This window comes from Epinephelus lanceolatus, chromosome 1 (genome assembly GCF_041903045.1).
Source record: "Epinephelus lanceolatus isolate andai-2023 chromosome 1, ASM4190304v1, whole genome shotgun sequence".
Classification (NCBI taxonomy): domain Eukaryota; kingdom Metazoa; phylum Chordata; class Actinopteri; order Perciformes; family Serranidae; genus Epinephelus; species Epinephelus lanceolatus.
This window is the reverse complement of record NC_135734.1, coordinates 5,810,224-5,824,259: the sequence shown is the minus strand read 5'-3', so window position 1 is coordinate 5,824,259 and position 14,036 is coordinate 5,810,224. Positions and strand designations below refer to the sequence as shown.

The following is a 14,036-nucleotide window of genomic DNA, read 5'->3' as shown; positions in this document are numbered from 1 at the left end:
AATGCAATATCTCAAGAATAGAGAGATGAGCTGTGATGATGTCTGGGAAAGAGTGTTGCCGTCTTTGCGGATTTCTTCCTCACTATGGACTCTGAGTTGCATGGCTGTGATTCCCAGCTTGGTCGCTTCCCTGACCTGCTCCTCCATGAGAGCAACTAGTGGAGAAACAACAATAGCCAAGAAAATGTACATTCCAGTTCGTTCAACACATTTACCATCGCAGTTTCAAAATCAGTAGCCATGTTGGTTGTTTATGAAATGCATTCACTCCGCTCCTTGTCCCTCTTCTGATGACGTGATTTCAAATAACCTGCCCCAAAGTAATAAACGGTTGTGACTGGCCCGGTAAGCTTTAACCGATGCCAGAATGCGCCTTAATGATTGCATAGCCAGACTGATCTGCAGAGCGAAATAGAATATGAGCTCGTGAGATCAGGATGGTTTCACCAGGCTAAAAGAAACCAGCTTCAAAAGTAGTAAATCAAGACATGGCAGCAGATTTTTCATTTTAGTGGGACGCCACAAATAAATGAATGTGTTGGAAGCCCTGGCTCTTCTCTTAGGTACCAATACTAATAAAACGGGGTATTGGACCATTTCTAATGACAAGGTATTGCGATACTTTATTAGTGTCAATATATCGTGCAGCACTAGTCACTTCAGATGCTAGTGAGAATGAATGAATGATGAAATATGATCCAGGAAGTCCAACTCTTTAAAGCCTTCATGCATACTTTCTGTAAGTCCACAACTCTGCACCGCGGTGTGAAGTAAAAATGGTGATAACAGCGGCATTTCAGGTCAGAAAAAAAGAAAAATAAACAAAACAGAGAAGTCCACAAGTACGAATTTTAACAGGTAGCAAATAACAAACTCTAGATTATGAAGCAGTCAGAAATTTCTTGTGTGCAGAAAAATCTCACACAACACTCAGATACTGACGACGGTGATGAAACAGACGACCGCAAATGTGTGAGGGGTCAGTGGTTAGGGATGACATTAGAGTGGGCATCGCATGCTCAGTGTTGAGGTTAACAGTAGAAATACATTTTGGTGATTTATGGTGCAGAATCATCCAGGACTGTGCACTTGCACTTGCTTGTACTTGACTTTCCAAAATAGTGTGTAGCTGGATGACATTGTCTCAAAATAAGCCAGGTTCATTTTTGTATTTGTCAGATCTCTACCCCCACTCCACATCCCCACTCTGCCAGCACAGCGGTCTCATTTTAATTAATGACATGTAAATGAAAAACAATTTTATTATGTAGCACTATAACAGGGCCTTCGGATGAATGTAAGAAAAAAGAAATGGCAATCTTCCCAAATATTTCCATTTCAGTCAATTTTCAGAAAGAACTGTTAATTTATGATTGTGCTTCAAGTCAATCAAAATTAATTTCAATCAGTAAAAAGCTGTTTTTCATATCCCATCATAATTGAAAGCAAACTTTTATCACAAGCTGCTAGTACTGCACACTTTGTGGATGCTGATGTGTTCTTCCTCCCCTCAGGAGAAAAGGCACCACCTCCTCCCCTCAGATGGTTGTTTGGAATAAACAGAACCCTCTAGACGAGCACCTCTCGCATCCACTCAATGAGGCCAGGTCTTCCAGCTCCTCCTCCTCCAACCAATCAGAACACAGCATCACACGCACTGGCAGCAGCCCGTTGGCTGTCCCCGGAAGAAGGTGAGGGAGTGGATACAGCTCCATCAGCCATTCCAAGTTTGCATGCCATCTTATTTTTATACATGCACTTAACTTGAGTAATGTAAATTTTGGATGATCACCAGAGGCACAGTGCTTAAGCTCACACAGCAGAGCCTGTGGCCTCAAACTGCAGCTCATGCATGGGCATTGAGAGAGTATTCCTCTGGTATTCAGCGCTGACACTGAAACAGTGATTTTGCCATTTTCACCTTCCGTGTCTTAACATTTTCCTTACAGTTATTGGCATAAAAGGAAAGCCTTCCATCACTATGAAAACATCAGACTGTAGTGGCTGCAGTACAGTCCAAACATATCCATGCAGGTGTTTCCACTTGAGTTGATTACATCAGAATTGTGTGGCAGGGGACAGCTGCGCGTGATTGACATCTGATTCTGCTGTTAGCTTTGTGGCCCCTGGAAGAAAAGCATGCACCTTCGTGATTCTTTTGAGTCTTAGGATGCGTTCAGTCACATTTTTTATCTGTTTACTTTTAGTATGTACTACAGCTGTCCTTAAAAGAATGTACTTTCGTATGGTGTACGCACACACTCAGAACGCACTACTATGAGTGCATTCTGAGCTTGCCAGAGATGCAGGTCAACCCAAAGAGCTCTGCTGTTGTTAATTTGCAATGTATGTAGTTTTAACTTTGAAGTTATAACTGCATACAAGGTAGATTCTAATTATTATATTCACCACAGTAAAATTACATTTGCATTTCTTTGTCATTGTTATTTTCATAGTTATGTCCCTTTGTCGTTGGTTAAATTTAGGATTATTTTGTTCTTTAAAACAGTTATTATTCCCATTATCACTATTGAGCTGGTCATTAGGCACTTGGATGCAGTGTCATCCATCATTGTGGCTTCTGACAGATGATTGACAGCTGTCAGAATAATTATTGCCTGCTTATTGTGTTGTATTACGCAGCGAGGAAAACCTGTTAGTACCTGGTTGCTTGGTATTTAACTGACACACAGGACAGTTTTTGACACCTCCTCACTCTCTGTTGTCTGTCTCTCTCAGGTTAGCAGCAGACTACACTCGGTCAGGTTCCTCTCTCTCGACAGAGTACGGGAGTTGGCAGATAGTTTCGGGTTGTGGCAGCATCCATGATCACGCTAACTTCCATCCACCTGTGGCCTCAGCCTCCTCCACCTCATCTGCTGTGGCTGCTGCCTACGACTCCCCCCTGCCCTTCAGTTTTCAGGATGAAGGACCCAGTGGACGAATGTAAGTAACACTGTACAACCCCTCCATTACTTTCCCTCTTTCTGTTGGAACTCAGTTAAAGAAAGGTTAGTGTAGATTACAGGTGCAGTAGTTAATGTTTGGGTTTGACAGTGATTCACCACCTCTGCTAAGGAAACCCTTTGCATCTTTTTCTATTGTTTTTACTAAGCTTGGCAAATAAGCTTGTCATGATTGGTGCAAGGCTCAATGTTACAATGAAATTAGCATCTTCTATTACTGGAGGATGGGTTTGCTTTCCTTAGAGCATCAACCAGCATGTGCTGTATGTAATGTAACCACTTTGTCAACTGTTATAGAGGTGTGTAGAAGAGGAGTTTATGATCACATTTATTTTTAGAGCAGCTACTAAGCCTTTACAGCACCAAGCTATGATGACTTAAGCTACCTGGACAAATGTTTCTTTTGACTTTTAGCTATGTTAGCAGTGTCATGGCAGTAACATTTAGACGAGAGCCCCACCAATTCATTGGTCGGCTGATATCCGATATGTGCCAGTTGAGTACTTTCATTTTTGACGACAGGATATAAAAATAAAAAGATCTGTCATTTCCTAGTTGGGCCTGCAGGGGGGTGTAATGGCAGGCCATTGTATTGTGGTTAGAGTTTGTATAGATGTATTTTAAAGTACATGTTACCATACTCCCTCTTCAGGGAAAATACAGCTTAACTAAAGAAATGTCACCTCACTCATGGTTAAAAACATAAAGCAGTACAAAAAAGACAGTTACCAACATAAGCCACTATGTTCTGAACAGTCATATTATAAACACTAATTAAAAGTCACATTTGCAATCTGGAACATTTAACATAAACTTCAACAAACGATTCAGTAGTAATAATAAATTTTATTTGTAACGCATTTTACATAAAAAACAAATCTCAAAGTGCTACAGAAGGCAGTGCAGATATGCTATGCTAAGAGTTTAAGAGTTTAACAGACAACATGATAAAATACATTAAAAGGCTTTAGTAAAAAGGTAAGTCTAAGTTGCGTTTAAAAGCGTCAGTCAGGTGGTCAGAGAGAGAGCATTCCACAGTCTGGGAGCGGCCGAGCAGAAGGCCTGGTCTCCCATGGTGTGGAGTCTGGTCCTGGGGGGGGTTGAGGAGGTTGGCAGTGCGGCGGGTGCGTGAAGAAGTCAGAGGAGTGAGGAGTTCTTCAGGATAGAGCGGGGCATGTCCATGAATGCTCTGATGTGTGAGGAGGGAAACCTTGTATTGAATTCTGAGTTCAACGGAGTGATTTGAGGATGGGTGTGATATGGTCATGCTTGCGCGCCCTATCAGGATCCTTGCAGCGCTGTTCTGGATGTATTGAACCCTCTGGATGCTTTTACTAGGGATCCCGATGAGGAGTGCATTACAGTAGTCCAGCCTGGAGGAGACAAAGGCGTGGACAAGCTTATCAGCATTTGCCAGGTTGAGTGTTGAGTTGGTGGTTGGTGGTTGGCGTGACCTGGATATGAAGCATCTGTAGCGCCAAATAATACAACGGTAGTTTTTGAAGAGCTAAGATGAAAAAAACAAAAAAAAATCAGCAATTTTTTCAAAAATTAGTGTTAGTGTATTTTGATATTCAGAATTTCGCTTTGACAAGCTCTCTCCTTTTTGACCATACACCTGTTTGCATCCCTGAGCATAACAATGGAATGATATGCCATGCCTGCTGATAACACGGCCGAGGGGGAGCCTATAGAGAGTGAAGAGGGTAGGACCCAGCACGAGCCTTGAGGGACACCACAGGTGACATAGTAAACTTGTGATTTTGCCTCTCTCAATGCAACATACTCAGTTTGCCCAGTGAGGTAGAATGTGAACCACTTGTGGACGGTATCAGTGAGGCCGATGGTGGAATGCAGGCGGTGAAGGAGGATGCTGTGGTCCACAGTGTCAAATGCAACTGTAAGATCCAGAAGTATGAGGAGGGATGGGGAGCCGATGTCCACTGTCATCAGAAGGTCATTTGTGACCCTGACCAGAGCCGTTTCAGAGCTGTGGCCAGCATGGAAACCGGACAGAAATTCACAAGACAGTAGTCCAGCACTAGACAGGCATGATGGGAAATGACGGCAATCCCATTGCTTTAAGACTTTACACTGCAGATGAGGCGGTAGGGCAGAGTGGTCTCTTCACGGTTAGTTGCACACTAGTAGAAATTTATTTCTGGAAGGTTAATAAACAATGACCCCTTTTTTTCCACTTTTCAGTTAAACTTTAATATAACTGGTGTCCCTCATAAATTATAATGTAAATACCACTAAATTGTGAAGGGAATGTCTTTTCATTCTTTGATTTTTGGGTTGCTGGGAAAACAAGATTAAATAGACAATTCCTGACATTGACTGATAGATACATTTCAGATGAGGACATCTCAGAGTAGACACTCAAGTCAATCATTTTTACTGTATAAATTTAGAAATATTCAAAAGTAAAAGTCCCACATTTCTACCTTGACTTCAAATCTTGTAGGTGCATTAAAAAAACATAATTCTGAAATATTAGAGTTTGATACATCTCACACACCCATACCAAAATCCAGCATTTTTACTGTCTTAAAGGTTTTTAAACTGTTAAATATCTGTATTACATGTCTTTTTTCAAAAGTGTGTACATATACTGCGGGGCTATTCAACTAAAATTCAAAGAGGTCCAGTTAGAGAAAATTTCCTAAAGCAAATGTCCAGAACATCATAATGTCTAGCGATATGATTTAGTGTGATATAAACTGAAGTAGCCTAGTAGTTGTATCAACGTCTGCATGTAATTAACATCTGACTGTCAATTCAAATAGAGAAAGTATGATTCAAAAACATTTTGACAATATTTATTGTCACTTAGCATTGAACTATACAGATATGCATTTAGAAATAAAATGGAGAAAATAAATAAAATAGTTGTTGAAAAAATGAAGTGCTTAACTTTAGAATAACTAGAGTGTCGCAATAGCTTGAATTTTCCTTTTTCCTTGTTAATTGTTTCACATCTTGACTTAACAGTCTCAACCAATTTTACAATAAATAAAAAACAGTTGAACAGTTTTACAGTTTCTCTTTCTTTCCCTCTTTTCCCACTGTTTAGTGAGAGAACTGAGCTTGAGCTTGTCCTGTCAGGATTTAAAATCTGGGCTGGAATGGTGTCAGGGCCACTCTCATACAGTGCAGGTGCTCATTGGTGAGGCTGGGACCATATTTAGTTTTTATTATGTTCATTGTGGAGAAAGCTGCCTCGCAGCTGTATATAGAGCCAAACATGGTTAAGATGTACAGGGCTACTTTCCTTAGACCTGGGAAAGCTTCCTCTGTTTCTCTCCCTGTCCCTTGCTCACTCGCCTCTTCCTCTCCGTCTTCTCTCCCTGTATCGCTTTCTTTCTTTTTCTATATTTCTGTCCTTCTATATTTCTATCGTCCTTCTGCTTGTCACTCGCCTCGCACCGCTCTCATTTGACTGTATATAGAGTCCTGTTTGTGACTAAGGATATACTGTGTATATCTCAAGAAGGTCTTGAGGGAATTTCTTCAAATTTGGCACAACTGTCTACTTGACTAAGAATAAACTGATTAGAATTTTGTGGTAGATGGTCAAAGATCAAGGTCAGTGTGACCTCACAAAATATGATTTTGGGCATAACTCAAGAATACATATGCTTATTATGACAAAATTTCACACAAATGTCTAACAGGATAAAATAATTAAGTGATGGCATTTTATAAGTTTAAAGGCCAACTTCACTGTGACATAATAATGTTCTGCATAAAACACTTTCTGGCCATTATTCGGTGTCAGATCTCAGGAACAGAAAGGGAGAAATTTGGTCCGATACTGAATTGGTGACACTCGTCTTTGGGTGTCCACCTTGAAACTGTTTGATCTTTTGCTAAGCTTGCTCAGTCACAGTATGAGACTGTGTGACAGTAAAGTTAGGAAGGCAACCCATTTTTTGCCTGTTAATTTTGTATTATTACATTCTTTAAATGACATTTTAGCCAATCACAAGACAGACAGTGTCGTGATGATGAAATTCTGATGTTTATCAGCAGAGCAGCAGCTGGGAAATTACTGCCTGGTTAACAAGTATACGAGCCATGATGGAATTACTGTTGACTGAAACGAATGAAACAGAACAATACGTAAATGAGAACTAGTATATCATGATTGCATCCATACTGAGTAACATTCTTTGTTTTGTGTTTTGGGTCATTTAGAAACAGGGTTTGTCCAACAGAAAGCATTGACAGGTGGATTTTTTAACTGGTTAATATTCCACTCAGTACACACACTATTTTGGTCAGTATTCCCGTAAAAACAAAAGTGTGGCAAACATTTGTGTATGTGCTTGTGTAAAACATGAACATGGTTATGTTTCTGTTGGAGAACCTTTGTCGCTGCTCTCTGCCCCCCTCTGAACCAAGCCATAGACGAGGAGGACAATCAAGGGGGATGAATTTTCCACCAGGTTCTCCCTCTGATTCATCCTTTTACTCTTTGCTCCCATCAGGGGACACATTTTAATTTCTGTTTGATCTGACTGCTGAATAGTGTGTCCCACCAGCATCACTTGCAGCCAGAAAAGGCAAAATAATATCTATCTATCTATCTTTATTCAGAGTGAATGAAGTAAGCTGGGTAGAAGGGAGAGAAGCAGAGATGATGATGATCAGTATGTGAGCTCTGTGATGGTTAATTTAGAAGTAGGGTTGATCCAAACTGCCTCTGCCTGCGTCATTCTGCTCTTCTCTTCTGATTCCTCGGCAGACTTCCTCTTTTTATGCCTCAGTGCCTGTGATAGCTGTGGCCGGAGGCATTATGTTTTCAGGTTGTCCATCCGTCCGTCCGTATGTCCCATTATTGTGGGCGTGATATCTCAGGAAAATCTTGAGGGAATTTCTTCACATTTGGAACAAATGTTCACTTGGACTCAAGGCTGAACTGATTAGATTTTGGCGGTCAAAGGTCAGTGTGACCTCTTGTCTGTCTCATTCTTGTAAATGCAATATCTCAAAAACGGCTTGAACGAATTTATTCAAATTTGGCACAAATGTCCACTTAAGAATGAACCCATAGGGCTCAGTTCAGACACAACAAGGAGATTGGCTGTTGAAACAGGTGACGCGCCTCACTAAAACCTGCCAGAGGTGATTTGACCAGCTGAGTCACAGGTGACAACATCAGCCGGCTTAACTGGAGCTCAGACCAGCCAGTTCACACCGCTACAACTTTTCTCTGCAACGTTCTAAAACGGTTCACCTTGTTGCAAATCATTAGTCTTAACTGGGCTTTAGAGTTTGGTGGTTGAAGATCAAAGGTCACAAAACATGTTTTTGGCCATGAAAAGATTTCAGATGCTAATTATGACAAAATTTCACACAAATAACTAATAGGATAAAATAATGAAGTGATGACATTTTATATCCAAAAGGTCAAAGGCCACCTTCACTGTGACATCATAATGTACTTCAAAAACACTTCTCTGGCCATTCTTCAACATCATATCTCAGGAACAGGAGGGGAGACATTTGGTCACATCCTGAATTGGTGACACTCATCTTGAAACTGTGCTGATTGTATAGATCTTTGTGCTGTCTGGGGGAAAGCTGTGTGTGAAACATCCATGTTTATAGACACAGATGTAAATTGTAAGTACAACTAGACTGGTGCACAGAGACATACAACCACAGAGTAGTAATTCTAGTTTCTTCTGTTTGTAGTTATTTTTGCAGCACTTTTAAAATAGGATTTCCCTCCTTAACCTTTTCTTCCTGTCTTATCTTGCTTCCCTTCGTTTTCTGTCCCTCCCTCCTTCCTCTCTACTCGCCAGGTGTCCCTTCCCCTCCGAGCGTCAGGCCCGTCTGGAGGCGGTGCGGGAAGTCTTCCTGGCAGCCTACAGCTCCACTGTTGGCCTCAAGTCCTCAGCACCCAGCCCCTCAGGCGCCATCTCCGGTCTGCTGGAGCAGTTTGCCCGCGGGGTCGGCCTCCGGGGCACCAACGCCATCGTCTGAACCCTCTCAATGTGACTTCAGATCCTCCTTCTGCCTCCATCCATCCATCCACAGTCTATATCCAACATGCCTGGACTCAGTACAATAAAGTGCCAAACATCTCTGTTCAGATCAGGGGTGAAGCATTTTTCCTATTTCCTTTTTTTGATTTTGTTTTCAAACCTTCAGTGCTTGGATTTCATTTTTTTCTGTGCTGCTCCAGCTTTACTCTGGATGTTTAATCTTCCATGTTGAGTTCATCAGTCACATTCAGGGAGGGAAATGGTTTCAGCCACAGTATCAAAAAGGGATATTAAGAAGTCTTTCTAGCTGCTGATATTTACAAGGCTGAGAACATGGGGTCTGTACCTGTTACAGGCAGAATACAAACACTTCTTCCTTCCTCTGCTCCTTCTTAATCTGTTCCTAATTTCTTAAAATCCTAAAGAGTCCTTGCAGTGACCGTCCCATGTACAGGCAGCCATGTTTTTAGTTCTCTTGCTTTGTGCTGCTATTATACTGATCCAAGCAAAGGACTGTTATGTTGTTAAGGTGAAATTTAAAGCTAAGATAAAAAAAAAAAAGCACTTATTGTGTTCTGACAGAAATGGCACCAAGCTTTTTTTTAGCTTCCAATTTGGCACAGTAGATTAAAATCAGAATATATTATCAGTTTCAGAGCTTGCAGCTTTGGGGTCCAGACTTGAAAAATAAGGTTGAATTTCAGAAGTCCATCATAAAGGTCCAGTGTGTAGGATTGACGGGGATATTTTGGCAGAAATGGAATGTAATATTCATAACTTTCAATAATCAGTCAATAATAACCTGAAACTAAGAATTATTGTGTTTTTGTTACCTTAGAATGAGCTGTTTATATCTACATAGGGAGCTGGTCCTCTTGCACGGTGTCCGCCATGTTGTTTCTGTAGTAACCCAGAATGGACAAACCAAACACTGGCTCTATGTGGAGCCATTTGTGTTTTCGAGTTGGCCACTGTAGTTCTCCTGCATGCTTGGCACATGGGAGAAGTTTCAGTTGGTTACAGTCTGCAACCTCACCACTAGATGCCACTAAATCCTGCACACTAGACCTTTAATGCAAAACTCACATGCCGTATGTACACTTACTCAGTTATTGGCTGCTGTTCACATTTGTTCTGTCCAAACTGGCAGTGAAGGGATCCCTTTGTAGTGTGACAACACTGTAGGAGTTAGAGGACAAAATTTACATTCATTTTCAGTCGAAGTGAATATCAGGCCTCAGCAGTTTGAGTAGTTGTGTTTCCATCTAAATTGGGCAAAATGGCCATCACACCACCACAACAGAAGAGTGCTAGTCAAACCTCAACTGAAGGAAACAATAGATGAATGATAACAGAGAATGCACTTGAGATTGGAAATAGAGTTTTGAATAATTAAAATTACAGCTCTGTGCTCTTGGTAGAGCTCTGCTGACAACCCCTTGTACATATACACTGTAAGCATGTTAAAAGCCTGCAGAGATGACGAAGAGAGCTCGCAATGGCCTATGCAATGATGCATCATAACTGTGCATCATCATTTATTCGCTTCATCGGTCCCCATTGCACTTAGTCACATTTACTTTTTATCGATACACTTACGTTTCCACCTCCCCCATGCTACAACCTTTTTTTTTGTACTTCATGTTTATTCAAATTCCTGCTGTCTCCACTTAGGTTGTTTTTATGCACAAATTGAAAATGCGAAATCAGGTGGATGAAAACACGCCTAGTGCCAGTGTTTTGTCCTGGTCTTACATCACATCCTGTTACTTGAATAGCAATTTCAGTCTTGGCAAGAGTTCACTATACTTGAAACAAACAAGTCCACACAGCATGTTGTCTGACCATGTTTAAAGGCAGAAGCGTTAATAGCTGTTCTGAAAGGCCACACTTGAAGTGCTGTGCAAAAAAGCCTGCAGTCATAAACGCCTTATACATGGAGATCTTGCTGTAGGGTTGCTACAAAGTCCCTTCTTCGTGCTCCTTTGCATTTTTACACAGAACCAAACAATGATGGCATCATGCCACTCCAGTATGTGATGATTTTATTTTTTTATTTTTTATTTTTTTAAATGTGCGTGGCAGCAGATCTTGTCTACTGCTTGGACAGTAAGGAGCTTCCGGACCTTATTGTTTTCCCAATTTTCAGCTGCTGTTCTTTTTTGAGTTAGCTGCTAACTGCTATCAACTAAACGCCTCTAAAGGCAAAAGTGTTTATAGCTGTTGAGAACGGCTAAACTTGAAGGCTGGGAGAAGAGCCTGTCTTCATAAAGAGTTCATTGAACTTCAGCGCCAGTATGGACAGAAGGGATGATTACAGCAACTCTCAGCATTGTACAGTATGTGAGGAAGATAGTCTTGTCCAAAAAATCTGGTCTTATCCTTTAACTAGATAGCTTTAAAGTTTTTTCATCTTTACAAATTAAGTGTTGATGATTAAACATCTACAGGGACTCTTCTTGAATTGCCTCACATAGCACAGATTTTGAAGATGGTAACCCTGGAAATGAAGTGACGAAGGTATCCAAGCTATTGTTTCACTTCGCCAGTCTAATCTCTCCATATCCTCTACTTGAGTCCATATCCAGTAATTTTTCCTGTTACTTTTTCTTCTTTTTTTTCTTCTTATTTCGTAGCACTGACATGGTAGCACAAGAGGCACTTAGCATTGTGGTAGCAAATCTGTGAGCCGAAGGCCTTTTCAGTGTTCTTTTTCGTCAAACAGTGATTCCTGCCAGTGCTGAGGTCTCTGCCTAGCTATTATCACACAAAAACTGTTCAAACACGTGCGTCTTTTTTTTTTCAGGTCACACTTGGGCAGACATTTTCTTGAGACAATTCTGTTGAGAGATTTTATTCAATACTAGCTTGTTGGTGTTGCCAAACGATTTTGACGGCTGCTGTACCTCAGGACCTTTTGTTGTGCCTTTTTTTAATCTTGAGTATCAAAAGATCAGATCTCTACTTCTGGTCCAGTTTCAGGTGTATTTCTGTTTCATAAATGGTTATAAGAGCCTGGGCTTTTAGCAGCAGATTGTTGATGAAATTTTGAGTGTAGAGCATTAGCAGCGTTAGCTTTGCAATAAAGCTTTTGGGGTTTCCATTTTTATCACTCGGTTGCAAGATTACAAGTCTTTTTTGTTGTACAGTAATGTATAGCTGTTGAGTCTTATTTACACCCCTGATACTGTTGATGAAATTGGATTTCAGTCAGTCACCCCCAGATGAGTGAGATTTTCAATTCTGCCTTTGAAAAAGACTGTTGGCAAAGAGTATTTTATTGATTTAAGGAATAATTCTAGTCGTAATTTTTGGACATACATTTTTTGACTTTCTCTCTGATAGTGAGATGAGAAAATTGACACCAATATCAAGTGTCTGTGTGAAATACGGACTACAGCTTGGATGCATTAAAAAATATGCATACCAACACCTCAAAGCTTGATACCATGTTTTATCTAGTCTCTAATATTTAGTATTATCAGTTTTAGAGATGTTATGTACTTATTTTTTTGGAATTGACATAGGCTCACATAGTTAAGATTTTTTGAAGTGGGGTTGCATGGGTTGCTTATCCATAGGCATACAGTAGATGGAGGCCAGCACACCTCTAGTTTGGAGAAGCAGACTGGAGTCCAACGTTGTAGCTCAGCAATCTAATGCTGTGGTGGGGTCAGCAACAACATGTATTTTAGCTACCTAAAAAAATACCCACCTAAAAAAGTCAATATTAGTGTATGTGTGCGCTGCATTGAGAGTATTTGCACTGCTTTACCTTTCTGTCAGACAGTGATTTCCAACTGCAATGTGCAGCTGTTGTTTCGCTTCCTTCTAAGCCAGACTCCATTGAGAAAATCAGTGATTTAACATTGCTGAACACAGATGCTGCTGGTCTATCTCTGCCTCGAACAGTTATTTTGATTGTGTTATTGTGTGACTTTGGCATTTAAAGGGGTTAGTTCCACCAAAGTCCCACAATAACACTAACTAACTGATTGAAGCAGCATAGACCAGCAGTTCCTGTGTTCGGTGAGCTAAAATTACTGTTTTTCTCAATGGAGTCTGGTGGCTTTGAGGAGAGCATAGATGGATAGCTGAAGCTGTTAATGGCTTTCTCTTTAGAATGGGCTGTCTAACAGACAGGTAAAAAGGTGAAAATACTGAATAGAACATGCACTTAAACTGATACTGATTTATTTTTGGGTGGGACTTCTTTAGGTGGCTAAAGTATGTTTTGTTGCTGACCCCTCCACAGCAGTACATTGCTGAGCTTTCATGTCGGACTCCAGCCTGTTTCTCCTAACTGGTGCCGTGCCGACATCTACTGTATGTGATATACTGTCTAAGGATAAGTACCTCATACGACCCCACTTCACCCCCACACCTTTAATGCACAGGCATAAGTGGTATGGATTTTCACATCTCACTCAGAAAGAACTACTTAAGAACAATTCCCAAAATGTTCAACTGTTCTTTTAACTGGCAGAATTTGGTGTTCTGCTTGATTCTAAGCCAAATTCTGCTTTCTTTGTTCCACTAAAACATGCTAAGCTGCTTTTAAGCCACAGGAGTTTTCATCCCTTTATTCTTGATGCATTAAGAAACTTTTGAGCATTTGGTTCATCTGGCCGCATGTATTGCATGTTCTCTGCATGGGTTGTGAAAGAAGTGGTTTAAATTTGTAACCCTTCACAAACCGATAGCAGAACAATCTGTCCAGCATTATTTGAGACAAGTAAGACTTTCAGGCACAGTCTCATCTCCCTGTGAGTGTTCTTTTTAAGGTATCTTTACTGAAAAGGAGTTCTTATTCAATCCAGGTTTCATATTGTTATTTTGGCATGATTTCTACTGTCTGCCTGTTAAGCAGCCCATTTCAGGACACTTACAAAACATTGTTATTTTCAACTTGCTAAAAAATAGTCATTGTGAGAAAATGTTCTCATCCTGACTTAATTCAAATATTTGTCACTTTTTCACTCACTGGTTTTGCATGACATCCTCCAAGTTGATCTCAGTTGCGGCGTATGATGGTTTTATTTGTTTTACAAGTTAATTTTTATTTCAGAATCTC

At 40.6% G+C, this 14,036-nt stretch overlaps 1 protein-coding gene across 1 annotated transcript in view; it reads left to right on the top strand.

Annotated features, from left to right (window-relative positions):
* The window catches only part of mtmr14 (myotubularin related protein 14), a 50,893-nt gene extending 40,316 nt beyond the window's left edge, over nucleotides 1–10,577 (top strand). The window contains exons 17-19 of the mRNA XM_033627168.2: nucleotides 1,515–1,691; nucleotides 2,740–2,946; nucleotides 8,780–10,577. Coding sequence (XP_033483059.1) covers nucleotides 1,515–1,691; nucleotides 2,740–2,946; nucleotides 8,780–8,960 — 565 coding nt within the window. The 3' untranslated portion in view covers nucleotides 8,961–10,577. The remainder of the gene's footprint in view (nucleotides 1–1,514; nucleotides 1,692–2,739; nucleotides 2,947–8,779) is intronic.
* The last annotated feature ends 3,459 nt before the right edge of the window (nucleotides 10,578–14,036 follow it).